The sequence below is a fragment of the Fusarium phalaenopsidis genome (assembly GCF_050370095.1).
Source record: "Fusarium phalaenopsidis strain FUZ10S chromosome Unknown contig_32302, whole genome shotgun sequence".
Taxonomy (NCBI): Eukaryota; Fungi; Ascomycota; class Sordariomycetes; order Hypocreales; family Nectriaceae; genus Fusarium; species Fusarium phalaenopsidis.
In genome coordinates, this window is record NW_028145405.1 from 6,398,116 (window position 1) to 6,421,074 (window position 22,959).

At 51.8% G+C, this 22,959-nt stretch overlaps 6 protein-coding genes across 6 annotated transcripts; 1 reads left to right on the forward strand and 5 right to left on the reverse strand.

The window, feature by feature from the left end:
• Window positions 1-369: 369 nt before the first annotated feature.
• Window positions 370-2,712, reverse strand: LRP88_09316 (uncharacterized protein; the record flags this gene model as incomplete). The annotated part of the gene is made up of 1 exon (XM_083245804.1): window positions 370-2,712. One exon carries the CDS (start codon window positions 2,710-2,712, stop codon window positions 370-372), a length of 2,343 nt encoding a protein of 780 aa, XP_083100298.1.
• Window positions 2,713-5,013: 2,301 nt separating this feature from the next.
• Window positions 5,014-5,754, forward strand: LRP88_09317 (ankyrin repeat domain-containing protein; the record flags this gene model as incomplete). Its single annotated transcript, XM_083245805.1, has 1 exon — window positions 5,014-5,754. The coding sequence occupies one exon, from the start codon at window positions 5,014-5,016 to the stop codon at window positions 5,752-5,754; it is 741 nt and encodes a 246-aa protein (XP_083100299.1).
• Window positions 5,755-8,489: 2,735 nt separating this feature from the next.
• On the reverse strand, window positions 8,490-9,236 carry LRP88_09318 (uncharacterized protein; the record flags this gene model as incomplete). Its single annotated transcript, XM_083245806.1, has 1 exon — window positions 8,490-9,236. The coding sequence occupies one exon, from the start codon at window positions 9,234-9,236 to the stop codon at window positions 8,490-8,492; it is 747 nt and encodes a 248-aa protein (XP_083100300.1).
• A 2,058-nt stretch (window positions 9,237-11,294) lies between these two features.
• LRP88_09319 (uncharacterized protein) lies at window positions 11,295-12,584 on the reverse strand (the record flags this gene model as incomplete). The annotated part of the gene is made up of 1 exon (XM_083245807.1): window positions 11,295-12,584. One exon carries the CDS (start codon window positions 12,582-12,584, stop codon window positions 11,295-11,297), a length of 1,290 nt encoding a protein of 429 aa, XP_083100301.1.
• A 4,719-nt stretch (window positions 12,585-17,303) lies between these two features.
• On the reverse strand, window positions 17,304-18,182 carry LRP88_09320 (ankyrin repeat-containing domain protein; the record flags this gene model as incomplete). The annotated part of the gene is made up of 1 exon (XM_083245808.1): window positions 17,304-18,182. The coding sequence occupies one exon, from the start codon at window positions 18,180-18,182 to the stop codon at window positions 17,304-17,306; it is 879 nt and encodes a 292-aa protein (XP_083100302.1).
• Window positions 18,183-18,676: 494 nt separating this feature from the next.
• Window positions 18,677-19,267, reverse strand: LRP88_09321 (uncharacterized protein; the record flags this gene model as incomplete). The annotated part of the gene is made up of 1 exon (XM_083245809.1): window positions 18,677-19,267. The coding sequence occupies one exon, from the start codon at window positions 19,265-19,267 to the stop codon at window positions 18,677-18,679; it is 591 nt and encodes a 196-aa protein (XP_083100303.1).
• Between the last annotated feature and the right edge of the window lie 3,692 nt (window positions 19,268-22,959).

A 22,959-nucleotide genomic window follows, 5' to 3' on the forward strand; every position in this document is an offset into this window, starting at 1 on the left:
GCAATAGGAAGTCTAGCTCAGACTGCTTCGTGCTGCCTTGGGGATGTGTTCCACGGGGCAATTTGGCGAGGGTAGACTCCGCTGATCGGGCTCGACTTGGTCGCGACGGAACGGGCTCGATCGAGCGAGTGGCCAGGTTTAGGATTTTAATATGGTGTCAATGAATGCAATGTACTTGCACGTCCTTCGTGTTCTTATCCGTATTATTGCTTTGCAATGCCGTGACCTTTCGCGCCCACATGTGCCAACTGCCATTACCAGGCGATCCTTTAGCCCCTTGTCGCAAGGCATCATATATTGGTACGAACAAGCGTGTGCACGTGACTAGTGAACTCACAACCCAGGTCACAGATGGATTAATTGCTATTGCTATACTAGCTGCAGGCGACCCGGTAGGAAACGTTTTCGGTCGTAGCTCCCAAGATCCCCTTGCCGTTTCCTCTTCCTCTCGGATAGCTTAGAAAGCTGCTTATGTTTGAGAGGAAGAAGGGCAGCGCGGTCGAAGTCCACAAGCATAACGCGGCGGCGCTCGTCGTTCCAGAGCCGATTGGCGTCGCGCTCGTCGCCGTGGTTGATACCCTCGGCCCAGACGTCCTGCGAGGAACGCCGCACTTCCGCCCGCAGGTCTGCAGCGACAGCGCCCGCGATCACCGTGTCAACCGTCTCCCCACCCCACGACATCAGCATCATATGAAAGATCCTAGCCCCGCTAGGGAGAATATAACCTTGGTGCTTGTCGAGCTGCACGAGTCCCAGGTGCACTGGTACTACCTCGCCTTGGAGCTTGTCGAGCAGCGCATAGATATGGCTCTCGTGCTGCAAGAGGCCGAGACGGCCAGGTAGACCTCCCTTGCCGACAAAGGTGTACCCGTACTGCGCCAGCTGCAGCTTGAAAAGCACGCCCGTTGCCCCTATCTTGCCCCAGCCGTCTAATGCCTCGCAATCTCGATATGGCTTCTGTCGGAGCTGCTCACCCACTAGGCGGGCAAACTCATTGGCGTCGATGGCGTGCCGGCTGTCACCTTCGGCGGTACGATGCGAGACCACGTTGGGGCAATTGTCGTCGAGATTTTGACCTCTTTTGAGGCCCAGCAGGCAGGCCTGCGTGCAGTATTGTCTCGTAGGTGCCGACTCGGACATCTCGGCTTCCTCTTCCGCTTCGTCTCCCCCCCAATTTCCGGAGCTGCCGCTCCATGGGCGGTCTTTCCGTTTCTTAGCGTCCGTCCCTGCTTGAGATCGAGACAGATCACCGTCCGGCCCGTCGTCGTCTTCGTCATCCTTACGAAAGTCCATCGCGGCGCTGCAGGACGACCTTGACCGCAACGCGACCCGTCGGTCGGCCGGGGCCGCGCGAGACATAAACTCGGGGTCGTCCGTTGCTTGCGACGACACCGAGGGCGAGTTCGTATCCTCTGCCCCTACAAGACGCGCCGCACCGTCGTATGGCTCACTCCATTTTCTCAGTGTTTCCTCAGCCTTCCGCGACGCGGCGTCGAGTAAAGCTCCCCTGAGAGCCTCAGATCGAAGGCTTAACAAGCAGAAGCTGGCCAGCTGAGCCACTGCCGTATAGGACACCTTGTCGTCGGTCCAATCGTCGTCTGATGATTCGCCCACGTCCTCGTCCGGCACGCACGGATAACAATATAGCGTCTGCGGGTCGGATCGGTCGATGTGAAGAAAAACCAGGGATTTGCCAGCAGGAATGTAGCCGTATGCAACCCCATATCGCACCATATAGTCAAAGACCTGTGTCAGCGCCATGGCAATCTGCTCTTCTGCTTTCTCCTGCTCCCGTAGCTCGGCATCGCTCCGAGACCTGCTGCTGTTAGCTCGCTCTATGACCTCCATAAACAGCTTCTCCTTCGCAACTGCCAGCTTCAGATACTCCAACGCAACTTTGTGAGCTGCCTTGTAGTCGTAGACAAACGCGAGGCTCTCGTCTCCACCCAGGCGTGTACAAACACCAGCTCCATCAGGCTTCGTCGGTGGGGGTTTGACTCTCTGCTCAGACGCCACTCTTTTATTCGGCCCGGTCCAGCGCCGTCGCTCGTGTCTTCCTTCGCTCGGCTCCTCCTCCCTGACCGGATCGCCATCGCTCGGTTGGGTGAAATCCCGGATGTTGTTGCTAAATCGTAGCTCCGTGCACCGATATTCCTTGCGCATCTCTTCCTCCTCCCAGAGCGGTCGCAGAATTTCCCAGACAGGATCTTCCACAGCAAGTTTCTCGAAGTGATCGACGGCATTCTCGTTGCCTGCCCGTTTGCGGTGGATCGTGGCCCCCAGATCCTTGGTCGTACTTTCTTGATGGAAGAGCCGCCTGTTCCCACAGACCGTCCTTATCGCGTCAAAATGATATTGCCGCTGGGCATTCATGAAGCTGGTCCAGGGACGAAGCCACTTGGGATAGTATTTACCCTCGACCTTCGTGAATCCCGTTGATGACTTGGATTTGTCGGCGAGCCCAAGTTGCTTGTAGAGGCGGAAGTGGCAGTTGTGTAGATATTCTTCTAGTGTTGTCTTTTGGTTCTTGCGTCGCTCTGCCTGCTCTCGTGCTTTTGCCTCCTCCTTCTCGCGTCGCTCAGCCTGCTCTCGTGCCCTTGCCTCCTCCTCTCGTGCCCTAGCCTCCTCTTTCTCGCGTCGCTCTGCCTGCTCTCGTGCCTTTGCCTCCTCTAGCTGCTGCCGGAGTCGGACGATCTCCTCAGGGTCGGTCATCGGTAAGGGTGGAGTATGTCGAGTGTGTAGCGACTGGTCACAGGAAAAATAATCCAAGGATGATGCTCAAAGAAGCCGCCCGTCAGGTTCGCAATCGTGTTCGAGCGCCTGATCACGTGGCTGATGACATAATGACCAGGCCTCAGAAAGGTGCGGTTAAGTCCGCGACACGCCTGGATCGGATGGGCCTATTATTGGATGGTTTAGGCGCGGCTTCAACTGCACAATCGCGTGATGCTTGCACCAACTAACGTACCTGGCGAGTACCTTGAAGTGCGGAATTAGAATGCATCTCCCACGCCATCGATTGTAGACGCAAAGTATTCGAGCTGGGGCTTGCGATTGCTACACGGCCCAGGACCGCCACCATGGCTGATTGCGCAGCCTACCCTAGTGACACTGATTGGCTCTTGGGTTGTCAGCGACCTCTGCACTCGCTTAGGATAAGAAATTCAAGATTCATTTTATCTCGCTGCTACCGAGCACCCAATCAATCCACAACCTGGTCTTCATTCAAACCATCCTCAGAGATCCGTGGTCTCGGGGACGATAGCCCACACATTCCCGTTAGCGTTCAAAATCCATTGTGCAGCTGGAGCGATCGTCCGCCGCCGCCTCTGCTGTCTCCTCCAACACCCCGTCTGCTAGCTCATCAGCGAGCGTGCGCATTCCCATAACTCTAGCAAGGGCAGAATACGTCCATGCCCGTTCTCCGATTTCAACCCCCGGGTCCGCCCCGAGCTCGAACAAGAGACGGATAGTCTCCCTTGCCTGATCTTCCGGCAGCTGCAGAGCGTGCACAACCGGTGTCGCTCCATCCTTGTCTTTGACATCGACATCGACTCTATAGATCTTCACGAACATTTCGATCTCTTTCTTTAATCCGAGTCTCGCCGCTGCATGAAGACTAGTTATGAGTTGTCCGCAGCCTGGGTGAGCTCCTCCATTGAGAAGCAATTGAGCCACATGATAGTTCCCATAATAGAGAGCGAGTGAAAGAGGGGAGGCGTCTTGGTGTACGTCGTTGATAAGAGTAGACTTCATCAAAAGGGAGACGACGTCTTCCTTGCCGCGAGCAGCAGCATCATGTATCGGGTAAACGTTGAGACGCGTCTCATGCTGTGGGAAGTAGGATGTTTTGCGCCCAGAGGTTCGAAAGCCCCCGAGAGGAAAGATGCTGAAGGGAATGATTCTGTTCTCGCTCACGTTGCTGACGAGTCTGCAATTATCGATAGAGGTCTGGATTGAGTCGACAAGGAAATTAACCCCTCCATAAGTCGTGGGCATAGGAATATGGTGGGTCGAAAACATTGTGTTGAGTGGTGAGATTGCTTTGAGTGGTGATGAGGAAAATGGAGGGGCTCCCGATAACGAGGAGGGAGAAACTGAAGGCGGAACTCATGGGGTAGAAGACCCCCTTATATATCCACCGTCCTGCAGATCAATCACATGGGGTCTTCCATAGAATGCTTTGCCGATGGGCTCACCACCACCGGGTAGCTTCGAGCAAGTTCCACGTCTAATTGTAAAAAGGGGGCCGGTCCGGGACTATGTAGGGGTCGCGGGGCCATCATCTGAGACCAGTTCATCGGTCCAATACGCATCGACATACAAGGCACAGGACGCCAAAACAAACTGTAAGAGGGTCACACGGAGGTCAAGCTTGTCTAAACGAGACCACATCAGGGCCGACAGCTCGGCCCAAAGGATGAGACCGTTGAGCCAAGGTTGTCCAGAGGCCAGAGTAGGTCATCTAGGCCCATCATCTGGGCCCAGGGTGGTCACAGAATGCCTTGCTACCATCACTTGATATGGATCGGAGGGAAGGGGCTGGGTAAAGATATGGAAGCCAAGGCTAACAAGGAGATCAGTTGCTTGAGAAGGCGGCTGAATCACATGGCGTTTCTCGATACAGCCTCAGTTGACTGGCATCAAGGCTAACGGGTAGGCGGGCAAGCCACGTCCTGCATGTTCAATCTGTAAAGAGACACGTCAGAGCAACAGAATGCCTCGCCGCCGTTGCTCGAGACAGTCAATACCACTTTATAAGAGGCCGCCGGACCAGAATGACGGCCCCCAAGCTATTCAAGGCATATGCAACCAGAGGCTGGTCTACGAGAACAAGGTGCCGGCGAGGCAGATAGGCGGTGCGGTTGACTTGAACAAGCATGTGACGCAGGACCTTGTTCTTCCTAGCCCATATATCATACACATTAAAGATAAAGGGGCACACTCTCCCATAGGTTTCCATCTCCATCCCTTTTTCTCGCAACCATACCAATCCTTTTAGCAGTCTTCAACATGTCTCTCTGGCAGCCAATTCTCAGCCTCACGTTGCCCCAATGGGTCATTGTCATTGTTCTCATGCTCGCACTTGCCATCCTCTCCATTGTCCGACTGGCATCCAACATCCTCTCCAACATCCTCTACCTTAACATCCGAGCGCTAGAGGCGCAAGTGCTCTTGCCTGTGACCATCTTCCCCATGCAAGACTTCCGCTTCCCTCCTGACACTCTTGTCTTTGAGCCGAAACGAAAGACTGCTGTTTGGGTCACCCCCTTACACCTCACCGCCTACTTCGGCATGAATTGCCTCACCAGAGTTCTCTTGAGGTATTCCAACGTCGATTCGTACCCCGAGGAAGGCATCATCACTCCTCTCTACCTCGCTCTCATCAATAGACATCTCGACACGGCTCAGTTGCTGCTGAAGCACGGCGCTTCGCCTCATGCAGAATACGGCATCGGCCCCCTTCACGCTGCAGCCCGATCGGGATTGGTGGACGAGATTGATGGTTTCGTCGAGGACGGCGTGGATGTAAATTCACATTGCTTGGATGGAGCGGTACCCACTGTGTTTGCACTCTACCTACCGGAGGAACAAGCTATCAAAACACTGTTTCGCCTTTTCGAGAATGGAGCAGATCCGTTCGCTCGGTTCGGGCCCAAAAGCTCTTGGGGGTTGATCGATCTTGCCTCGGCGATGGAAAAACCAGGACTCGCATGTTGGCTCAAGGATGAGCGCGTGGCTAGATTGGTGTAGTGATCAAATGTGGAGATGGAAGTTATCAGGCATTATCTTGGGGTTTACAGAACAAAAAGAGTCGCAGAAAATATACCTGCAATAGTATTCAGTGTATGAATTCTTCCCTCTTCGCCCGTTCCCTTTTTGTTTGCCCCTCGAACTCCCTCCGGGTCACCGCCATACACGAGGTTCAACGCCAGAACCCTCGTCTTGGCTCAAGGCAAGGGCTGACTCGATTTATTTGATCAAGGATTGAGACTCTATGTATTTCGATAGTTATATAAACCAACCTATTCGAACTTGATCGCATCGGCACCATTGGCGGGAAGCTTCCAATACGTGATATTGATAATCTACCTGCAGTTCCTAGGCCTGTTTATCACTCAGATGCTTCCACATCGCTTACAGTGAGGTCAACAAAGACGGCGCCCTCGGGGATGAGAACGCCGTCCCTTACAGTTGAATCTACCTTCTCACTCCTTCGATTTCCCCTCCCCCTCTTCTGAACTGCCCTCCTCCTTCGCCTCCTCAAACGTCGCACATCTAATTCCGTACATGAGGTTCGATGCCCTCGGAGGATGCAGTTAGAGCAGGCGCTATTGGGTCTCAAGGAAAAGCATGCCTGATAGAGAGAGTCAGGCTCCGCGCACTGATTGCAGCCCTTCCCGAGGCTCGTTTTCTCGCCCATGATGCAGCAGGCCATGGCATCTCTCGCTGTTGTCTCTCCATCGTAAATGCGTTGGCAAATCGGGTACATTTTAGACGAAGGGCCCACCATGACCGTTTCCCATGATCTCTCGGTGTCGTCTGTCGAGTTCTTCAGAAGCACTTGAATCTCAACCCGATCACGACGTTCTGGCACATTCACGCGACACTCGGGCGCAAGTTGGATGGTTCGGCTAATCTAGATGCCTTGTCAGCCACCAGGTAGCCTGTTTCAATCAAGCGTCTCACCAAAAGTCCGTAATTCGAATTGGTATACTCGTTCAACTTGTCATGGTGCAGCTCTTCGTCTTGCGGAAGCTCTAGTCTCACGACACGTTTTGGTTCGAGTTCCAGCACAAGAGCTCGCTAAGAGAGGTCAGTAGAGCCCTATGGGTGCAGCTGGTGTACTTGCCACTGCAATTGGAAGAAACTCGAACGTCATTGTTGACTGTCTGGCGATGAACGAATCCTTCGACTGGAGGGTCGGAACACCGAAGGAGTATGTGATGAAAAGGAGAAGTTGTGCATCGGGAAGATGACGGTCGGGGGCTATCCTTTATACTACGACCCGGTGGCTTGTTTGTTAGTAACACATGCAAAGTAGCCGATTATGCCTTGTCGGCGTCAACGGATACGCCATGCCTGGTCTGGTACCTGCAGACCGACAGAACAGTTGTTGAGACAAGAGCGCCCTGTTGGTGCAAAGGAAGCAGGATGCAACTCCTCGGATGCCTCTGGGTCCCTAATAAGGTCGGCTGAAATGCAGTCCATAGAACTTCGCCATGGGGCGCAGGCGACTCTCCCGGACGGCTTGACGGGCATGAGCATATAAGGCCATCGTCCTCCTCCTCCCTCGTCTTTTTCTCCTTCTCTCTTGTCTAATTTCTCCCGCCACCCCATCCCCCCACCATCTCTTCCTATTCCTCCTCTGCTTCTTCCATCCCAGAAACGGGTTTCGAAAGAGATGTCATCGTCAGTGGCCAACGAGCAGCTGCCGACACCTGGCGCCAAGTGCGGTCAGTGTTTTCGTGCGCTTGGGTCAGGACCAAAATACCGTACCATACGGTCTCCTTTTGTAAGCTTCTCTCACTATGTTTAAGTTCGTTATGCTAATATAGATGAAAATAGCTTCGGTGTCGCCGCTGTGCATTGGGTGAATCTCTCAAGGGCAAATACCTGTTTAGACAGTTTTGCGACGACCCATGCGCTATATGCTTGGAGGCGAAGCCGTCAGTTCACTTTACTTGCAAGACTGGGAGATCAGCCCTCATCGGTCATTCTTTTTGCAACGCATGTGCACTTGAAATGAGGCCCTCGGGTGACGACAGCGGCATGCGTATTACGGAAGTCAAGGGGCGGCTTCGGCTGTGTCTTCCTAAGCTTCACGATCGCAAACAGCTCCTATGTCCGTCGTGCAGGGGCATGATAGTTTACGCTACCAAGGAGCGCGCTGTCCTTGAGGGCCGCTTCGTGATCCCTGAGGGTGCAGTTGTTGTTGATCTGACCTCAAGCGGTAGCGGCATAGGGACATCCAGTGGCGTACGGAAAAGGAAGCGAAGCGAAGAGTCGAGCATCGGACCCAAAGAAAATAGGCGTATAAGTATGTCTAAAGCGATGCGGTGGCATGGAAGGCAATAAGAAAGAGATTGGCGAGGTTGGAATTGCTGAATCGGATTGGCTAGTTAACTAGATAGTTACTGCTTAAAGGGAACCGTTCACCTAGTGCATGACTGATTGCTCGCGATCTATGCCCATCCCCCACGCTATCGACAGTAGAGACGAAGTATCCGAGCCGGGACTTGCGTTAGCTACACGGCCCAGGACCCGTTACCATGGCTGATTGCGCAGCCTACCCTCGTAAACTGATTGGCTCTTGGGTTATCAGCGACCTCAATGCCCTCCGTTCTGGGCCAGATATCTCAGTATAAGAAATTCATGATTCATCCTATCTTGTTACTACCAAGTGCCCAATCAATCCACAATCTCGTCTCCCTTTAAGCCATCCTTGAAGGTTCTCGGTCTCGAGGATGAGAGGCCATCCATCCCCGTCAGCGTTCAACGGCCATTGTGCAGCCGGAATCATCATCCGACACCTCTGCCGGCTCCAGCACCTTATCTGCGAACTCGTCGGCGAGCGTGTGCATTCTCATCATCTTGGCAAGGGCAAAATACGTCCAAGCCCATTCACCGATCTCGAGCTCTGGTATCCCTCCGAGCTCGAACAGGAGACGAATGGTCTCCCTTGCCTGATCTTCCGGCAGCCGCAGAGCGTGCACGACCGGCTTCGCCCCGCCCTTGTCTTGGACATCGACATCGACTCCATAGCCCTTGACGAAGAACTCAATCTCATTCCTCAGAACACGTCTCGCTGCGGTATGGAGACCCTTGATGAGAAGGCCACAGCCTGGTCGAGCTCCTCCTTTGAGAAGCAGCTCAGCCACGTGAAAGTTCTCGCTGTAAAGAGCGAGTGAGAGAGCGGAGGCGTCTTGATGCTCGCCGTTGACATCGCAAGACTTCAACAGCTTCAGCAGAAGAGTGACGACGTCTACCTTTCCGCGAGCAGCAGCATTATGCATCAGAGTGACATTGAGACGCGTCCTATGCTGTGGCAGGTAGACTGCCCTGCCTCTGGAGGGCCGGAAGTCGTCGAGAAGAAAGAGGCTGAAGCGAAGGGTCTTTTCCTCGACCACGCTGCTGGTGTGTTTGCAATCATCAATGCAAGCCTGGATTGAGTCGACAACGAACTCGGCCTGTCTAAGGAACACATAGGGGAGGAAGTATTGAATCGGCAACATTGTGGCGAGTGATGAGTTTCCTTTGAGTATAATGCAAGATGGAGGGCTGTCAATAACGAGGAGGGAGGAGTAGGGAGAAGTGAAGGTAGAACTCATGGGGTGGAAGACCCCCTTATATGTTCACCGTCCTGCAGATCAACCACACGGGGTCTTCTATAGAACGCTTTGCCGACGGATGCGCTACCTCCGAGCGGCTTCGGGCAAGTTCCACGTCGAATTGTAAAAAGGGGGCCCATCTGAGCCCATGTAGGGGTCGCGGGGCCATTATCCGAGACCAGTTCACCGGTCCAATACGCATCGATATACGAGGCACAGGACACCGACACAAGCAAACTATAAGAGGGTCATGCGAAGGCCAAGCTTATCTGGACGAGATCATTGGGACCAACAGCTCGGCCCAAAGGATGAGACCGTTGAGCCAACGGCCAGTAAGCAGGCTATCACGCGGGTGAAATAAAACGAGGCCGGTCACAAAATGCCTTGCCGCTGCCACCTGATATAACCTAGGGATGAAGTGATTGGGTAGAGATAGTAGTATTGAGACTACCAAGGGGGTCAGTTGCGTAAGAAAGAGGCTGTTGGATTACATGGCGTTGTTTGATACAGCCTCAAGATGAAGCGATTGGGTATAGATGAAGGCATCAAGGCCAGCGGCCAGGCTGGCTAGTCTCAGGGCTACATGCTTGATCTATAAAAAGATACAACAGAGTCACAAAATGCCTTACCGGCGCTACTCAAGACGGCTAATCCACAGGTTCGGGTTCGGGCGATGGCCTCCAGTATGCAAAATGACTGATGATGCCTCGTCGGCGTCAATAAACACACCATTGTGGATGCTTTAAGATCGCCGACCTGGTCTGAAACCTGCAAAGGTGGGCGTCACATGTCGGGCCAGCCGAACGGTTATTGGGATAAGAGCATCCCGTCGGCGCAATGGAGACAAGGTGTAACTCTTTGGATGCCTCCGGGTCCTCGACAAGGTCGGCTGAAATGCAGTCCGTTACAACTTCGTCACGAGGCACAGGTAAATCTACCAGGCGGCTTGCCAGCCATGAGTATATAAGGCCATCGTCCTCCCACATCCTCCCTCATCACTTTCTCTTTCTCTTCCAACTAATTCTCTTTCTCTTCCAACTAATTCTCATTCTCTTCCCTCTCCCTCTCCCTCTCCCTCTCTCCCTCTCCCTCTCCCTCTCCCTCTCCCTCTCCCTCTCCCTCTCCCTCTCCCTCTCTCCTCTCCCTCTCCCTCTCCCTCTCCCTCTCCCTCTCCCTCTCCCTCTCCCTCTCCTCTCCCTCTCCCTCTCCCTCTCCCTCTCCCTCTCCCTCTCCCTCTCCCTCTCCCTCTCCCTCTCCCTCTTCCTCTTCCTCTTCCTCCTCCTCCTCAAGTCTTCCATCTTCAACGACCGGTGAGGAGCTGAGACCTGTCACCAAGTACGGTCATTGCTATCGTGCGCTTAGGTTGGGTCCAAAGCACCCTGCTAAGCGTTCCCCTTGTATGTTTCGCCGGCTGTTGTTGATCTCGTTGCGCTAACAGATGGCGACAGCTCCTCTGCACCGGCTACACCGAGAATGAATATCTCAAGGGCAAATACCTCATTGAGCAGCTCTGGGAGGTGTGCGTAGAGAAAAAACCGACAGTTCATTTTACGTGTGACGAGATATCCGTTGTGCAGAGGCAATATATTTTATGCTATCAAGAAGTCTCTTACCCCTGAGTGTTCCCCCCCCCCCCCTGCTGACCCGCCTCCACGCGATAGGGACCTTGCCATCCCAGAGGGTACCGTCAATCTGACTTTAAGAGACAGCGTGGAGGCGACTAGTGGTTTACGAAAAAGGAAGCGAAACGAAGGATCGAGCATCAGACCCGAAAGAAAACGGGTGCATAAGTATGTCTAAAGCGATGTGGTGGCATGGAAGGTGATGAGAGATTGGCGAAGGTGCTGGCTTGTGAATTAGTTACTGATTAAAGGGAACCGTTCCCGTAGCTTATGTAATCACTATTGAAATAGAATCTCAGGTCCCAGTGCATGTGTGATTATTTGCGATCTATGCCCATCTCTATCTAATTGCCGTCAGGCATTGAAGTTTCTCTACAACCTCGTCCTCTTCTAGACTGTCCCAGTCGACGTCATCGCTAGATTTGAACTGTTTTCCGTTGTCTACAGCCTCAAACCAAGCTACTACCACAGCGCATATTGCCTCGAGATAGTCATTGCCTTGGAGCTCATGGTGAAACCTTTTGAGACTCTCGCTCCTGCCCTCTTCTGCGAGAGTTAGGTAGTCACCCGAAGAAGGGACGAGCGCTAGGAGCCCCGCCCCGTGTTCTATTTCTGCGCACACTCTGTTCCAGTGCTTCCCGGTCTTATTCCGCTTCTTGCTTGTCTCCCTACTGACCCCGTTCATGTGACAGACCTCGGCGACGACATGGGTTGGCAGCCTCTCGTAGCCCAGTTTGTCTTTCAAGGCCTGATAGCCTTGAGCGTATTGCAGTTGATCATATCTGGTGAAGATGCTCTCAAAGTTAGTCCTCTCTTCGCTGTGGCTCAATTGCTTGCCGCGTTGTGCTATCAGCTTCAAGTCTGGGTTGCCATCTTTGAGTTCGAGTTGATCAAGAGGTTTGCGAGCTCGCTCTGCCAGTGGCCTTTTCGAGTACTCCACAGCCTCGACGAATCGCTTGATGGCGTCTCTACTCAAGACTGCGGCTACAAGACCACGTATATCTTCTGGCATTGCCTCATCCTCGACCGGCCTTTCGAGAGTTTCTTGTTGATCCGGCCCTTGCGCCCCCTCGTCATCGATTCTAGTGATTCTTCGTTTCTTTGCATTGATGGCATTCCAGCCTGATTTTCTCTTGTGTCCGGCGCTCTCTGAGGTCTCGAGCGTACCTTCCACGGAATGTCCATCTTCATTGGCTACTTGGCCAATCTGGAGCGCAGCCTGTCTGACAGGGGTTTCGTCGTGGGTTTCCTCCTCGTTATTCAAGCCGTTATGTTCGTCGGCAGCGTTCTCCTGGGTGACAGTGTTCTCTTCGTGATTCCCCGGGGACTCCATTGGTGGCATCTCCTGTCGCTCGATCCTATTTTCGAGACTCATCAATCCACTCTGGAACTCCGCTGCTCCCACATCCACTTCACTCATGAGTGCCATAAAGTTGGCTTGATCAATCAATACACCATTATCTTGAGCTTGGGCCCCACCGTCGACCTCCTGGTCACTGTACAGGAGCCCATTCTGTCTATCAGACAGCTGGACTTGCCCCGAGAGATCAGGTAGTCCTTCGAGAGTAGACAGCCTTGTTCTAAGATATGCAAGATCTTGCTTCATGCCCTCGATATTCTCGTCTGCCATTCTGCGGTACTGGAGGAGCAATGGCAGGAGTTGTTTTGCAAAATCGTCACAGTCTCCGAGATACTGAAAGTTAATGAGAGAGCGTAAGGCCTCACGGAGTCCAGGTGCCGGCGGTTCCTTGCTCACCCACATAACCAAGCCGTCCGGGCTTTGTCCCATTACCGACTTACAGAGATTTTCCGCAAATTCAGCCAATGACGGGATTGACAACCGTGTTCCGACAATCAGGACGGCATCGATGGGTTTCTCTAGGTCATCACTAAATGCAGCTGTGATCTCGGATTCGGCTGGGCAATCCTCTCCATAAAGGAGAATATTTGTTCGAAAGAATCCCATCTGCCGCCGTCGCATGCCTGCCGCGGCCCGGTTCCTCTGCTCTTCCTCACACCAGGGGCAACAAGCTCGAGCCCATTGTGAGAAGGACTGTGGAGTAACGCGTTTGGTGTGCGAGGGCCGTACATCGCACATTAGCGTGTCTGCCCGACCATGGAGCCATACCGTTTTCTGAGAGAGATGAGGGAGCATGGTTTGGCGACAGTCGATATTTTGTGTGTAATGGCGTTGGAGGTGGCCAGACTGAGCCAAGCCCTCGGCCAAGACATCAAATGCGGTAAATAGGGATCTTTGGCCAACCTCTAGCTTGCGTAAAACATCGGCGTGCAGGGTATCGATTGACTCTTGCGTCAATAAGGCTGACTTTTCATAGACGACGCGGCTGGATCTATTAGAACGGGAAGAACTCTGATAGTCGGGGACTATAAAGTTTAGTTTAGAGGTATTTATATTGAAGGGGGTCAAGACTCACTGCCCGTATTGGTTGAGATACCGGCACCGCTGATGATAACAAGGTTTCTCTTAGGTATTAGCTTCTGAGTTAAGAGCTCAAGGCCTCCTAGACAAGAAGCGTTCGTCGGGGAAATATTCATAGTGCCTGAGGAACCTGGCACGGTGGTATGAAGCCGGACGGAGTAGCTGTCGGAGGAGCTAAGTTCCTGTAGGCAGGGATTCATATCGTAAGAATGAGAAAGGAGAGAAAGGGAGGGACAAACACGTTCTTAGTTCTTGGAACTCGGCCTTGTAGCCCGAGGAGCTACAGAGGCATGGCTACCTACATTTAGCCACTCTTCCCGGAACCGGGAACGGGGAACAGAAACCGGAAAAGGTGGGGTCCTCCGATGTGGGTCTCCGGACTCCATGCCCGGCGCTTGGTCCCGGCTCGGCGCGGGTGCGTCGGCTGACGATCTAATTTTAGCCTCGACCTGAGTCTGACGAATTATTTATAACACACGCGATTTCCAAGTCATTATCAACTGCTTCTTCAGCATCAGCCGCTCAATTCATACGATCGGTCATCTTGTTGTTTTTATGCTCCAGAATAGCCAAGATGGGACTTACTCTTAATCTTGCTGATCACTCTGTGACGGGCGTTTACATGGAGAACCTCATCTCACTCTGGTGTGCTCGGGGTTTGACGTACGAACAAGCCCAAGTCCTCCTCGGCGCGTCATATAGCATACAGCGACTTGACTACTTGTTTACTAAATGCCTCGACAAAGATAAGGATGCTTTTGAAACAGTCCGATGTCAAATCATGCTGACACTCGATGTCTGGGAGGAGATTCCGGCCTGGGATGAAGTTTGGCGTCTGAAGCGGGCTTTTGATAAGCGCAAAGCTGACTGGCATCCTACCATCAAGCTCTACACAATCATTATTTGCGAAATCCTGCCAGATATGGTAACGAAGGTGAGCGATTATCAAAGTTTCACAGCAGGCGTCGTTAACAAACGTCGTAGCGTCACAAACTCAAGGAACCGCCTCCTGAGGGGAAAGCACTCGATGATACCCCAGAGTGGTATCAGACAAAATTTTCGAGCTACCAGGAGAGGCAAGCTGAGAGAGAGCAATCTCATGAATTCATGCTCAGGACCAAAGCTGTCAGGCAATGCGAGCTACATGATATCCGCGACCAGTCCAATTCGGGTCTCCCAATTACTCATCATATTTACCATAATAGTTGGAAGCTGGCCATGTGGAACGCCAAAGTTGACTCAGTTCTCCCTTCTCATGAGCGAGAACAAATAATAGCAGCAATACCAACCAAATGGCTACCTCAGTGGATACCAGCCGAAACCTCCTCCACAAAGCCAGCTAAAGGGCCAGCTGAGTGGAAGCCGCCTGACTTTATCTTCTCTGCAAAGCCAGCTAAAAGGCCAGCTGAGTGGATGCCGCCTGACTTTACCTCCTCCACAAAGCCAGCTAAAGGGCCAGCTGAGTGGAAGCCGCCTGACTTTATCTTCTCTGCAAAGCCAGCTAAAAGGCCAGCTGAGTGGATGCCGCCTGACTTTACCTCCTCCACAAAGCCAGCTAAAAGGCCAGCTGAGTGGAAGCCGCCTGACTTTATCTTCTCTGCAAAGCCAGCTAAAGGGCCAGCTGAGTGGAAACCGCCTGACTTTACCTCCTCCACAAAGCCAGCTAAAAGGCCAGCTGAGTGGAAGCCGCCTGACTTTATCTTCTCTGCAAAGCCAGCTAAAGGGCCAGCTGAGTGGAAGCCGCCTGACTTTACCTCCTCCACAAAGCCGGCTAAAAGGCCAGCTGAGTGGATGCCGCCTGACTTTATCTTCTCTGCAAAGCGAGCTAAAAACGCTGAGAAGCTGGCGGACCTTGGGAACCGCCATTGATCTAGTCGCTGTTGGGGAATATAGGGAGAGGGGCCGATTCCAATTATTATTGATGGAAATTTGACTGTTTTGGTATGGAATCTATTACGCTGGCCGTAGTAGAACTTGAGGAATCGATTTGAAATATAGTTTTATGAACTGCGGATCCCCCAGTGCCTAATCTGTGCCGCTTCTTGATGGCTCTGCGATGCTCCTGCCCGTCTGCCTATCAACTTGTTTTTTTCCTTGTAGCCAACTAATAAACAGGATCCGACTTTTCAGGTCGCGCAGTTCCTACAAGTCCTGCTGAGCCGGCACGGCATTAAGTCGAAATTGGTTGATAAGAATTCCCGCATGCACTAGTATTTCCAGTAGTAGAACCCCAGCCAAGAGGAAGGCAGTAAAGAATCAGTTTAGAATAATGAAACGATGCAATTGTTTAGTGTTTCTAAATACAAAGCCTGACGTCCCTCTACCCAGCGAGTTCTCTCTTCCTCTTGCTCGGCGTGTTCTCGCTTCATCTCGAGGTAAAGGCAAGGTGAACTCGTGGTTGAAGCGCTTGAGCCGCACATGAAAGCCAGCGATTGTACATAGAAGCTGCCTGAGCCAATTCAATATGAATTCCAGAGCGCGTGATGCATTTCGACGACTGCAGAGACTTGCTGGGGAGATTGCAGACCCGGTCGAAGAAGGATTCCCAGGAGCCGTCATAAATTGTGACATTTCGGAGGATGAGCCTCTTGAGCCGATGACGCAGAATGAAATCGACAAGCTCATCTTCAGATACCCATATATGACTAAAAGAAACTTGACAGAGATCTGGCCACCATAGTGGGCGGAGCGAGAGCTTCTGATCACTGACTGGCCCGCTAGCCTCCGTACCCAGATCGAGCTCCCGGAGGCTTGGGAATGACCGGAGGAAGCTGTGCGCCTGATTGTCAGGTGAGTCACAAACCACAAGATTATCGACCTTAAGGTACAGAATATTCCAATTGACCACTCTCCATTCAACTCCTGTTAAAGCAAGGGATCCCGGGATGTTTAACTTGTTAAGCTGGGGAAAGCTGGGTAGGATTGGCAATAGTATTCGTGCAAGATCCTCAACCCAGCCTTTCCAGAGCGGTACGAGCCGTATCTTCTGGCTTAGTTGCTGGTAGTGATCATTGCTAAGTTTCTCATACCGCCAGGCATGTATATGGGATATCGTCAAGCTGGTCAGGTTAGGAAACCCTCCCAGGATCCTTTTTAGACGGGATGTGTCCGTCTTGAAGTCTCGGCCTGCCTCTTCATCAATAAACTGCCTGTAGGCGTTATAGGCTTGCATTTTCGCATGGGTCGATAGGCTGTCCTGGTTGAGAGCCTGCGGATGTCTATCCCACGCGTCAATGGAAGAAACCTGAGGCCATGTTGCATGGTACAGCGTCAGGCTTCTCGCAACGGAGGCCGGGCTTGAAGGGTCACTCTGGAATTCATGAAGCTGCCTTAGACATTTCGCCGTATTGATGGCGTGAACACGATAGAACAAAACGGGCGATGCGGCATAAGCAAAAGCCCTATTTACCAATCGGAAGTGACGGACATCAGAGATAGAAGTTAGGTTCTGAGAAATCTCTGTCAGGAGTTCCAGCGGAATAGTCTCCATGATGTCCCTTGCCTTTGAGATGGCAATGGGAGTCCCTAGTGACCTCTTATTTGTATCTGACGATAACGGCTTATGCGTGGGAGCGTTTACGTTCCATGAATCTTGATCCATTGTACTCGATCTGAAAACTAGAAATGGAACCGGGAACGTCAAGCTGTCCCCGGAGGCTGGAAGCAGTGGCTCTAGAAAAGGGATACAACGCAGCAGAAGTATGCACACTTCAGAGATGTTGAAACTACGAGGGAAGAAAGAAAAGGAAAAAAAGATGACCAAACCTACAAGCCGCAAAGTAGTAGACATAAGGGCGTCAAGACTATCGTAGACGCGAAAAAAAAAAATACCATGTTTTCAGCTCCTAATGTTCAGACTTTAAGTTGGAAAATTTTTTAAGAACAAACGTAAACCTATCCTGCGAAGTCCTACTCCTGACCCTCCTCCTCCGACTCTTCAGAACTATCCTGATTCATATGCATCTCGCTATAGTGATCTAAGATCTTAGCCATCTCCAAGGATCTAGTTTCCTCTTCAACCTCACTGGTCACCACAGCTCCATGCCGCAATAGCAGCTCAGCAACATCTGTGAAACCTCGCTTCACGGCATGGTACAAAGGAGGTTGGTACATAGGCCCAAGCAGGTGAGGGTTAGCCCCGCGCTGGAGGAGAGCCTCCACGCATGCCAGGTGGCCGTGTATGACGGCATTCATCAACGCAGTGCTTCCTTCACCCGCTTCAAGAGGAATGTTGCGACAGTCGATATTAGAGATGCAGGCTTTGCGCACGCTCTCAGATAGGAATGCGTTGTCGCCATCGTCAAGTAAAGCCTCAATGATTCCAATTCCGTCGGAATCGCTCTGGTGAGGCAACTCTGCGAGGATGTGCAGAGCGGTGTTCCCCAGTCGGTCTGGTTCAAGAGGGTGAGCGCCATTTTGGATGAGGAAGGCAACCGTCCCTAGCTTGGTCCCCATGAAACGATCTGATGGCGTGCGCAGAAGGAAGTGAAACGTCCGGTCTCCCATCTGCCATGGCATCACCCGATTGAGTTTCGCCCTCGGATTCATCGAGAGGGCGTGCATCATCTTGACGCCTGCAAGGCAAGCCTGATAAACTACCCATGAATCGGCTGCGGGTATGCTGAAGCCGAGCATGGAAAGTTGGCGAACACGGGTAGTATCCCCTGCTAAAACAGCATGGACGAGGTCGTCTGTGGGGCCATGTACACCCCGACCACTGTTAGATGTATCGGGCAGTGTCTCGACCAAGGTGTCACCGGACATGTTATCGGCGAGAGGCGTGGACATGGTAAAAAAAAATCTTCGAAGTAGATAGAAGTGAGTTATTGATGGGCATTGGGTCCTTCTTCATTTATTTAAATACCACGCACTTGCACAGCCGCCGGACGGTTCCTGTAATGCGTTTCTGATTTCTGTAGTTCCCTTGTGGTGTCACTCTCTAAGCGCGACACTGGGGCCCTCCGGCGCTAAATAGGGAGAAACTCGCCTCGACAAGGACCCATCTGACTTTCTACCCCGCTATCCTATCGACTGTTTTCCATCTTCCCCGTCTTCCTTCGCCTTTCCTCATACTTAATTAGGACTCTTCCTGGTTTCGCGATCTTTTTAAGCGCCTCATAAGTCATAGGGGAAAAAAATATAAATTACACTCGGAAAGGACTGTGACAGATCTGACTAACAACTATCATGGAATGAGCCAACAACTAAACCCGAACTAAAGAACAATTCTCAATCTTGACCCTGGAGAAGCATCTGTCCCCCTCAAACCCCCGAGACCGTTCCTAGGAGGCGTTCCTAAAGGTAAACTTAGGCTTCCCGAAGAAGCTGTTATCTTCATCAGAGGCCTCCCCAAAAGTAAACCCAGGCCCAGGCCTGAGCTTCTTGGTTGGAGCTTTATCTTCCTCTTCTTCCTCGTCCTCCCGACGCCGTTTCTTAGAGCCCCATTCAGAATTAAACCCAGAATCCTCGCCCGAGCCTTCTTCTTCCTCATCGGCGTCCTCCCGGTGCCGTTTCTTAGAAGCCTGTCCGAAATTGAACCCAGACTCCCCGCCTAGACCTTCTTCTTCCTCGCTCTCGTCCTCCCGACGCCGCTTCTTAGAAGCCTGTCCAAAATTGAACCCAGACCTCTCGCTTAAGCCCTGATCGTCATGGCGGCTCTTGAAAGGGTTGCTTACAACCGTATCCTTCTTGTCATGGGGAGCTGCTCCTCCGAGGGAGATATTGAAGTCCAGAATGGAGGGAGACTCGACCTTTATCATTGGTCCATCCCCCAGGGTGTCAAGCCTGGCCTTCTTGTTAGGGCCTTGATCTCCCCCTATGCCGCGCTTTTTCGTCATCGAAGCTTCCTGACTCGCTTTGCGGAGCTCTTGCATCATCTCCGGGGGGAAGAAAATTCGAAGAGCGTGAGCCACGAGCAGAAAGTCGTAGGTTATAAGAAGCTTTGAGCTATAGCAAGTTTTGTCCTTAGAGTACGCCCGAGTTTGGGCAAGTTTATCGCAAGCATCAAGCAATAAGTCAATGCCGCACCTGACGTCTTGGATTAATTCCCGGTCTTCGATCAGCTTGTTGAACAATTCATTCCTTGCATCCGCTTTCTTGGGTATGGCATTCGTAATGTTCTGTTGGCCAGGGATGAATTTATTCTTCCTCCACAGTTGAATGAGCGGCTGAGAGTCCATGGCGAAACAATGATGTCTTGAATCCTGCCGGCTGAGGCTGTTCTTGCAGCGAAGCTAGTGATTTATAGTAGGGAAGTCTCTCCGTGCGTCTTTCTCACCTCCGATTCCTGCTTCAAGATCATGTTTCTGCTTCCGGTTTGTGGTCCCTGTCTATTCTTCTCAGTCAGGTTTGTGCCTCTCGTAAGCTGTTTCTGTACGGAGGCTGGGTTTCCAATCCTTTACAAAGAAAGACCAGACCCCTCATCTCAACCCGCTGCTAGTCTCGCTCAATCAAAGAATGGCAATCGAAGATTTATTAGCTCCAATTAAAGCCTACTTGAGGACATGGATACTCCCTTATTGGAAGATAGCGAGGCCGACAAAGGCCGAAAGGCTCTCTCACCATATCACTCACGCCTACCAAGACAATAAAATCTCGTGGTTTGACTATGACGAATGGATGGAAGAAGTCAGGGTTGCGAGTAGCGAAGGGTCATGTGAGTAAACTTCATCCTCCTCTTCCTCCTAGCTAATAGAATATTAGCTACTAAGCTCCATATGATTGGAGTGCGTTTAGGAGAAATCACAGGAAGTAAAACGCATATCTGATATGTCATCCCTCAAACAGTTTCTCGTGAATAAATCAGTACTTGGGTAAAGAAAAAGGAAAGAAGAGAAAAAAAAAACTAGTTAGTTATGAATGCTGAGCGTCCACGCCATCGCCAACTATTCGAAGCCCAGACTCCAGCGCCTTGATTGTCAACCTCATTACCCTACACTCGCCTACTTGATGCCGCATGCTACTTATGTTTCAAAACTATCACTCCTTTCTCAACTTTCTTAAAAACCATAACTCACAAACCGCAAGCATTGATCCCGTGACGAATCCCCAAGCTCCAATAACGCAGACTGTCACTATCGCCATGACTGACCACCTCCCTTCCTGTGCCGTATAGATATTAATCAAGCTCATGAGAAACGCTACTATTGCATTAAGTAATCCGGGTCAAGACCTTCATTAGTAGTGACTTAATGCGGTAACTTAACGATATACTCACAAAAAGATTCGGTCAACCAGCCAGACATAGTTATGTCGAGACTTCCACGAGATCCACCCGATCCCCGCACCACCAACCGAGCAACAAAGGATTCCTACGGCTAATAGGGATGTATTACGGTGCATGAAATCTTGCATTGCCCGGCCTGTTGCAGACTCGCTGGACAATATGGCACGACTGAGTGAAGCAAACGCGCCTGGAAACACGACAAATCCAGCAAGGAATAGCCAATTCGATATGGCTGCGATGAGGCAATGGAAGGTTGGAGCTTCGTGTGCTTCAAGGACCATGGCTCCGTATGGAGTTTGTCGTTTAGTAGGCAGAGACTGGGTAGGACATGGCAATCTTGCGATGGTTTCTGGGTATTCCTTGTTTGCCATGGTGTGTGATGATGCAGATCAGCGGTGGGCAACAGCGACATTAAATAGACGGCGGCAAGCTCATGTCCGAATGGCAGGGCGTTCTATTAATAATTGCCTGTTTACGGTCTCAGGAACAGAGCATCGTCGGTCAAGTTTGGTCGAAAGATTTGCAATGAATAGCGGAGCTGTCACCTAGGAGGGTATGGGCTCCATTTTAAACAACCACCGTGCACTGGCATGTCGGGTCGTGATAATTGCAGTGTTGCGTTTACGGTTCGTTCGTTCCCCGTTTCTGTTTCTCGTTCCCGTGTCCTGTTCTGGAAATCCGGGTACTGTCGCCGGGGCTTCAACGACCTCGCCGTTCTGAAACGGAGCGCAACAAGCTAGGGCAAGTCTTCAAGATGGGAGGCCGTACATACGTAAAATGCAAGTACACTTAGGCACAAAACTAAGACCCTGAAGGCGTTGAGGCTGCCAAACGGTCTCATCAATCTAATGTAAATGTGCACATTCAATAGCCAACACATTGGGGGCTGCTATTAGCAAAAAAATTTCATTTGCTTAGTGCCCGACTAATTCTGGAACAGTATACAGTCCCTGAAGCCTACGTGCACCCACCCTCTAGAGCACTCAGTCCCTGAGGCCCGTGCCATGCGACACTAAATCCGGAAGCCCCAGCGACACCTAAACACAAGCAATCGTCCAAGGCCAAGCGCCCCTCCGAAACGCACCCAACTATCCGAGAAGCTGGCTGATTTGCGCGGTCACGATTTGGCGCATATCAAATGAATAGCCCGACCTGACAGCCCATTCTGCAGTATCGGTGAGACGAGCGCAGATATGAACAACCTTATCTGAACGCTCCAAGACGCTTGTAGCCACCAACTTTAGGATTCCGCTGTCTTGTCTTCCAATGTCCCGCCTTTCGGAGAGTCAGCAACATATCTTTCAAGAAGGGTAGAGCCATACACGATCGGCTCAGCAGCCTCCGAATATATCATAGCAAAGAGTGGAGATGGCCCCGCTAGGTCACTCCAGCTTCTACCAGTTCGTTTGCGTTCTTTCAGCTCACGCCTTAAAGCGTCTGGAGATAGTTCTCTCAAGCTTCCGCGGGTGCCATGGCTCTAGGTCATTCGGTGAAAGTCTGGTCAGGGCCTCAGATAGGGCAACCGGCGCCTCGGCTGTTCTGCTACGCGGGTTGTAACTATCAAGCCGCACAGGATCACCATCGCTGGCTGTAGACTGGCCAGGGGAGCCTGTAGACCTTGTGATAGTATTGTCGAGATGCTTTTTGTTATCCATAGTGAGCGGTATTCCAGATGAGAAAGGGTTGTGCTGTTTGATTCACGAGCAAATCGAGAGCTACCTGGTAATGCGTGATCGAAGCAGGAGAAGAGCTCTATATACTTGAATGCGGCATCCTTCATGACGTCAAAGTACGGGACTGGAAACTGTAAAGGGAATCAGGAGTCTAGGTCAGGAAACCGCATGCTGCATTCGGGGGTGCCAACGAGCGCTAAGGTAACGTGGCTCAGCTATGGTGGACAGCAACCAGTAAGGTGAAACGCGAAACTGCTTCCAAGCGACACGGAACGCCACAGCCACTGCTTCCAGACGACACAGAACATCACAGCTACGCGAAACTGCTTCCAGGCGACACAGAACTTCCAGGCGACACGGAACTATTCTAGGGGCCAGTCAACCGCCACATCTCGACCGCCACATCTCGACTGCCACATCCCGACTGCCACATCTCGACTGCCACATCTCGACTGCCACATCTCGACTGCCACATCCCGACTGCCACATCCCGACTGCCACTGCCACATCCAGACTGCCACATCCAGATCAACCGTAATATTTACTGTCTGTTACGCGAAGACTTATTGTTAAGATCTTAGGCTAAATACAGGTTGCTCTAAAGTTACCTCAGCCCCTACCGTAGACGGCTACACTCAAGTTGCTCCAGGCGCGAAAGGTACAGTTT